General features: G+C 38.7%; 1 protein-coding gene across 1 annotated transcript; it reads left to right on the top strand.

Annotated features, from left to right (window-relative positions):
- The first annotated feature begins 1,684 nt into the window (after positions 1-1,684).
- On the top strand, positions 1,685-5,013 carry cabp5a (calcium binding protein 5a). Its single transcript, XM_035613033.2, has 7 exons — positions 1,685-2,445; positions 2,860-2,909; positions 3,363-3,393; positions 3,603-3,746; positions 3,954-4,063; positions 4,215-4,362; positions 4,521-5,013. The coding sequence occupies exons 1-7, from the start codon at positions 2,406-2,408 to the stop codon at positions 4,547-4,549; spliced, it is 552 nt and encodes a 183-aa protein (XP_035468926.1). The 5' UTR covers positions 1,685-2,405; the 3' UTR covers positions 4,550-5,013.
- Positions 5,014-7,447: the final 2,434 nt, after the last annotated feature.

Here is a 7,447-nt window from a genome sequence, read left to right as displayed (position 1 = left end):
CCAAGGATGACAATATATTATTTATGCTGAGCCAAATATCGAGATGATGTTTTTTTCTCAAATTTGTTTGAAAAGCAAATATTAGTCATGTGTTTGTGTGTCAAGTATTTTTTTTTTAAATTTCCCTCCTGTCAAGTTGGTTTGATGTCAAACTATCTCTGCACAAACAGACACACATCATCACAACCGCACTTGCTTTGTCTTTTTACTTTGTCTACTCAATAATCCACTCAGTATAATCTCTTTATTGTGCATTTTTTAGCTGACACACATACGATAAACACTCAATCAGACCAAACTTTTCCCTTGTGTCTGTTGAAATCAGGCTGCGCTATGTCAGAAATAACAAGTCGCGGCTGCTGATATTCAGCACACTTTTCTAACTCACAGCAACTTACAATGACTTAAAGTTATTTAACAAGGCTGACTGTTGAGGGGTCAAACTTGTGATCTCCACAGGACAGATTTTCTGAATACTTTCATGTGTTGTAATAACATCTTAATCATTTTAATAATCCAAAGGTCTAAAATTTTTCATTCATTTTTTAAATCCTAACTCTTTTTAATTTCTCTCATCCCCCAAAAGAAAACCCACACATTCTTTAACCTCTCACTGCCCAGTCTCCCGTCCTCCTCTTCTCAGTTTTCATTCATACTCTCCTCCCCATATTCCTCTTGCCCTCCTCTCCACAGGCATCTAACAGCTGTGGGTGTGGCTTTGTTGACCCCTCAGCTGGCCCACCAAAACGATAATAAAATCGTCCCCAGTGCTCGCTGCGTAGCCCAGAGGATTATGCTTCTTATGCAAACAGATTTTTGATGAATTTACATAACAGGGAAGCAGGCAATGGCAAAAGGTCAGATCTGAGGACACACACACACACACACACACAAACATACACACACACATACATACACACACACACACACACACACACACACACACACACACACACACAGACACACACACTGTCGAGACCCAGTGCTAAGGTGTTTTAGCTTAGCCAGTTAATTCAGACTAACATTTACGTTCTTGCTGTAGATTGTCATGATTGACCCCAATACATTAATCCCAAACATTGTCATTAGGGTATTTCATGGAAGAAATAATCCCTTTTTCACGCAAATGTAAACAATACTCATACAGATTATCACAGGGAGGGACATTAGCTGTAATCGGCCTGTGAATGTATAATGCAACTAAAATCTTTTTTATCCTCTAGTCTTAATAACAATGACCAAAGGATCCAAATGAGCCATTTGACTGTGATTTGGGTGTTCAGTATTATCTGTCAGTTGTAATTGAATTTACCTGAGTAAAATCTGTAATTAGTCTGGATATAACATCATTTCATATAAATGTGAGAAACAAAGCTTCTCCCAGTAGATAATTGTGTCCTAATCCAGAAAAAAATTCATTGCAACTGCAGAAAGCACTCTTTGGTAACTATCTACCTTAAAAACTGTGCTGAGAACTTAAATCATTATTAGAAGTTTTTATTTCCAAAGTGGAAATAATAGCAAAAATTTGTTACATCCGTTCATTTTATTTGCCATTATTAGAAATTTAAAAAGGTAATATCCTATAGTTAAGCAATAAAGAATATCAACATTTCACTTCAAACAAACTATTTCAATGGAATAAAATGTAATAAAACATTTGAAATTTTGGGATATTTATACATTACATGTAGTGGCAAGTTTTTCTCCAAAATATTGTGTTTTTTAAGTGGTGAAATAATTCAGCAAAGATTATAAGTGAGTTTTAGCTTGTCATTTGAGTCAAACAAGGGATTTTAAATTGTCACCTTAAGCGCTGAGACCTTGTGACGGGCATTTTTAATGTTTTTTTCTGACGTGTCAAAACACTAGGATTAATTGCAAATGACTAATGAATCATTAATAAAAATTAGGTAGTTGAAGCCAAAGTATTTTTATATTGTAATTTAACAGTGTTGTATAGAATTTCACGGTAAATAAGAGAACAGACACTGTAAACAAGCAACTGTAACCCTCTAACTTGTAAACCGATAGTGTCCTATTCCTTGGGTCAGTGTCGCGCTCAGATGTCAGTCTACTGTACACAATGATGTCAGCACTCAGCTGGAAACCAGAGCTGCATCTCTTTAGCTCATACATGAGCTACACAAGACCTGCAGTCATCCCTTCACACTGCTGACTCCTCCCCTGGAGGATACAACTCTGGATGCAGCCACACCTCCTCTCAAACAACCTCCCAGCATCCCGGCAGGCTGGGCACATAGAGTCACTTCACACTGAGACGCAGGTGTGTCCTCGCTGAACAGGGAAAGGACTGACACTGAGAAGACGATTAAGAAACAGAGGGAAAGCAGAGGGCCCCAACAGGTCAGCTGCTGATTGTCGGCTTCAGAGGTCAGAGGTCTATGATGCATTTGGCTGAAGAGAAGAAATCACCAAAAGAAGGTGAGCACATTCAATTCATACGAAATGGTCTCCAATTTAGTAAGGAAATTATGTTAATGACATGTCCTGTATTTGGAAGATAACTTATCAAATATAACATTTTGTCATGTCTTGTAAATCAGAATACTTCTGCAAAATGTTTTCATAATGAAAATGAACACACACACACACACACACACACACACACACACACACACACACACACACACACACACACACACGCACACACACACACAAACACAGAATAGGACATATTGCTTAATCCCCCAAAGGAAGCACAGACAACTCAATCTGTCTTAATCCTGACCGCCGGGCTCTGGCAAATACCACACCCCATCTGCATTGTGTCAGAACCTGTTAATGAATTCATAACTTTTCATCAGTACTTATCACTGTCTGTATTTCCACCTGCAGAAATGAGTCTTGGGGCTGCATGCATTTTCCTGCGGGGAGGGAAAAACATTGTAAGTGCCGCATTAACAGCAGTTTCACATTTTGTGCTGATGTTTGCAAACTGCTATGGAAAGTTGTTATAACTCAAAAGGTAACATGATAGAATAATAAGAGATTTAGACTCACAGAGAGAAAATCTGTGCCTACTCATTTATATTGCATACCAGTGATAATACTAGCCTATATGAAGCCTACCTGCCTATATGGGCATAATCACTTAAATCCATGCCATCAGAAAATCCCTCAGATTAACCTCTTTGTTACAGTGCCATTTAGAAATAAGTGTAAAAATAAATGAAACATCAATTTTGTTAATTGTGTGGCTTGTTTTCTTTCTGTGTCTTTCATGTTGTTAAAAGCTCATGTACTGTATGTTATGGTAGAAGGAGTATTACTGGACATGGTGTTTGCTATGCTCATACTAAACTGGATTTAACCAGCTGGTTTTTCCCCTCTTTATACAGCCAAGAGGACTGGCTGATGATGAGATAGATGGTAGGTTAAATTCTCAACATTTAATTTTTTTGGTCGATTTTTCTATCCTTTCCATTTTCTCCCTTAAAATGCATATTGAACTCATCACTTTGACCAACACAATCCTACGCTGTATAAACTCATCTGTCCATTGAACCCAAATATTTAATTACATCAAATAACCTTCAGCCAACTATCCATCTGACTTTGTGTTTTGCTGTATTTTGCAGAGCTGCGTGAAGCCTTCAACGAGTTTGATAAAGACAAGGATGGGCTGATCAGCTGTAAGGACCTGGGGAACCTGATGAGGACAATGGGTTACATGCCCACTGAGATGGAGCTGATTGAGCTGAGCCAAAACATCAACATGAACCGTGAGTCAATGCTGAGCAAAACTCTACAGACTGACTGATTTGACCACGACCCCACAGACATGCCTTGTGAAATAGGTCCTGATTAAAACGTTTGAGATGCACAACTGCCAGAGATGCAAATTAAACAATTTCAGCATTTAAAAAGGGTGATGGGTGTTTCTCAATTCCTGTGTCTTTATTAATATTCTGTTGAAAATTTCCCCCTAGTTGGTGGCAAAGTCGACTTTGAGGACTTTGTAGAACTGATGGCCCCGAAGCTTCTGGCAGAAACAGCCGGGATGATCGGCATGAAGGAGCTCAAAGACGCCTTTAAAGAGGTGAGAGGCGAAGCGCCCTCAGTCCTTTTTCAAGAAACAATTCTATCCAGCAGCTTCAATGCCACATTTTTTTTAGTAACCACCATAGTGTAATGAAGATAAACAATGTACTGGCATTTGAAAAAAATTATATTTGTGACTTTCTGGTTAGTTCGACATGGATGGAGATGGAGAGATCACGACAGAAGAGCTGCGGGCAGCCATGACAAAGCTGATGGGGGAGCACATGAGTAGTAGAGAGATCGATGCCATAGTGAAAGAAGCCGATGACAACGGAGATGGCACAGTAGACTTTGAAGGTACAATCTGCCTTTTAGATACAGTTACATAAAAATCAATGATATAGTTATGAATATTATCAACATAAATATATGTTATGATGTTTGACAGGTTTAGAATATATGTGACTCTTTCTCACTGCACAGTAAACTGAGTAAACTTTCCGTCATCCCTGCAGAGTTCGTCAGAATGATGTCCCATCAATGATGGCCGAGGCCAAAGTCAATCAAGAAAGTACCTTTGCACATCTGAAGAGATACATTAATAATGATGCTGTGTTTTTCTGAAGCTTTTTTGACAGATGTAATATTTCAGAAAAAATGTTATCATGTTAAAATTCATATTTAGTGCTGCACAGAAAAGTCAAGCAATATCAAGTCATGCTCAGAGGGAACATACAGCTATGCAAAGATTAACAACAAAGTTGACTTATTTGTAAATGAAAGAATATTGAAAAGATTGTGATAAACTAATAGAGCTATGATGTTTGTTTGATGACATTGTATAGTCAAAGTTATGTTTTTGTTTTGGGGTTTTTTCCGATTGTTTTCTTGAACTGACTGATTTTTGAAATGTAATGGATAAAATCCATCAAGTTAAATCCTGGTAACAGGTATTTCCAGATATTCATCTTTGTGTGGCAAAGAACAAAATAAAACACATAAATATATCTAAACTTTGCACATGAGTTTTGTGTTCCACCTGAAAGGACGCCAGGGACATTGGGTCTGTGTTTCTCAGCAGTTGGTCTGCACAGGAATTTAACTTCTGACTATACCACATATATGACAGAAAACTAAAAAGCCACCATGTAATCTGGCAAAAAATAAGAGATTAACAATTACAATTAAGAAGAAAATCTGTGACGACACTATAGGTTTGTCCGACTAATGAGTTGAATTTATCAATAGGTAGGTGAAATATAAGTGTGAATAATAAAAGTGATGGTGGCTGAATTCCTCATAGCTTCTTCAGATTTTGGGTGTGGGTATTGTGCATGCTGGACCACTGTCACACTTTAAAATGACATAGTATCCTCTACTATGGCAAGTCAAACTGCTGTGCACTAACAAGCGAAGCACATGTTGTTCTCAGAATGACTTCCGAAAATAAATCAAATTGCATAATAATGCACAACTTGCTGGTTGCATAACAATTTGATGTAATGATCTATGGATTTCGTGTACCAAAGAGGGGATTTGAAAACCAAAAGCATCAGCGATGCGGCTGCTGTGCTGTGGGTAGACATGTTGAGGATTGAGTAACTTCTCTTCCCCGGCTTTGGAAGGACACCAGGAAAGAGATTGTGTGACGAAAAAAATGGACTGATTTAAGCACAACCCATAAAACATCATCTAAAAATGATGCCATCATGAGTCACGCATAACAGATTTCTAGGTATTGGATGCAAAAAAGAAAGGGGGGGGGGGGGTCCTACAATTAAGCCTTTTAGAGGGCACATTCTGGGCCTTTATTTGAATTAGGAATTCTCAGTACAAGTTATTATTACCTCTGGAAATGTGAAGGTAAAATGTAGCTCACAACAATCTCTGCTAGTTAGCTTCATGCGTTTATTTCCACTCATATGCAGTCTGGATCAGATCAGCAAGAGCAGCTTGTGTCAATGTTACTAGTCAACTCCACGATAAACACAAGAGTATGATAAAATAAACAAAAGATTGTATCAAATTCTACAACAGTATTACCACAGATTTCGCTTCCCACCCTGTTACAAAATGACCTTGAACAGAAGTTCTCTTGTGTTTTTTCCTCCAGCACTCGCAAACTGATCCAAAAGCAGCACAGCTGTGATTAAACACGGTGGCTGAGGGAATTTAGTGACGTGGACGGGGACACGCTGCACACTGACAAGCAGATGTTATTGCATGACAATACTGACAGAACTTCAAATGGATTGACAGATGGGGTACGAGGGCTTATAGTACCAATTAATAAAAGTGAAGCTGTTCTCTCTGTGACCACACAGACCTCATAACTAAACACACATCTGTCAGTGGCAGTCCTCAGATTGGATGCAAGCGCAGATAGCTGTGCCAAGATGATAAGTAACACATTTTCTGGGTTGTTTTTTTGTGGTGTAAATAGCTGCTTTTTTGTGTGGACGGGGAGCAAGCATCAAAATGATAAATAAATATTAATTTAGGAGGGATTTACAATGTTTAATGGCTTTTACATGTCCCCTAATGTACATGTAATGTAAGTGTGGGAGTTTGAAGAGGGGCTGCCATTCAAAGTGTGTAGTACACAGGGGGGCTGATGTGCCGAAAATTAAGAATCACATGATGTAATGCGTGCTCGCCCCGCCTTTTCCCTGATCCTTTGCTGATCCGTCTAACATCCAGCGTCGACCTTTAGTGCATTAATCCACAATAATCTCTCTCTCTCTCTGTCGCTAGCCGACTCAGTTCCGAAGTAGCCAGTAGACCCAGCAGCTTGTTGTCTTGCCCATATTAAGAACTGAGGTTGTGACCTTTTGCAATCATCTATCAACATTGATAAACCGCCTGCTCTGTCTTTGTTTTCTGTTTCCGGATTTACATTTCTGTCCCCTAATCCTTCTAAGAAGTGGTGGATGCACCCTGAGCATCTTCTGCTGGACCACCTGCCCTGCAAGGGTTAATAGGCCCTACAGCTTATCAAAGTCATCCAGTCTTTTCCTGTTCACATAATCTTTAAATTTGTTTCATAACCTTACATATGAACAGCAAGCCGGATTAAAATTAAAAAGCTGGGTAAATTGCTTCTGATTCATCTGATTTAATGCACCCACCAAGTTCAATTTGTATAAATGTGTTCATGAGAAGTTGTATTAATGAACAGACAGTCAGGTTGTTTTGTTGCAGTCATGTTCCGATAATTTTTCACGGCCAATCGCAGAACTGAAATATATTCAGAATTAGAATATTAATTTGTTTCTTCAAAATACGACCAAGTGCAAGTCGACATAGCTGGAACTTTTTAAAAAGCTTCTCAAAACTCACTCACACTGCCTCACTTTGTCAAACTTAAAGAGTTTCACCAGGCTCTTCTCCTCTGGAAACAGCTCCCAGTTTGTGTCATGAATGCACAAAACACTCTTTACAT

This window comes from Scophthalmus maximus, chromosome 16 (genome assembly GCF_022379125.1).
Source record: "Scophthalmus maximus strain ysfricsl-2021 chromosome 16, ASM2237912v1, whole genome shotgun sequence".
Taxonomy (NCBI): domain Eukaryota; kingdom Metazoa; phylum Chordata; class Actinopteri; order Pleuronectiformes; family Scophthalmidae; genus Scophthalmus; species Scophthalmus maximus.
This window is presented reverse-complemented; position numbering and strand designations above follow the sequence as displayed.

Bases quoted from the DNA above. Each gene is read 5' to 3' on its own strand.
- cabp5a (XM_035613033.2), top strand. From the start codon at position 2,406: ATGATGCATTTGGCTGAAGAGAAGAAATCACCAAAAGAAG. The intron at 2,446-2,859 runs GTGAGCACATTC...TTCCACCTGCAG, and splicing joins GAAGAAATCACCAAAAGAAG to AAATGAGTCTTGGGGCTGCA. The intron at 3,747-3,953 runs GTGAGTCAATGC...ATTTCCCCCTAG, and splicing joins CCAAAACATCAACATGAACC to TTGGTGGCAAAGTCGACTTT.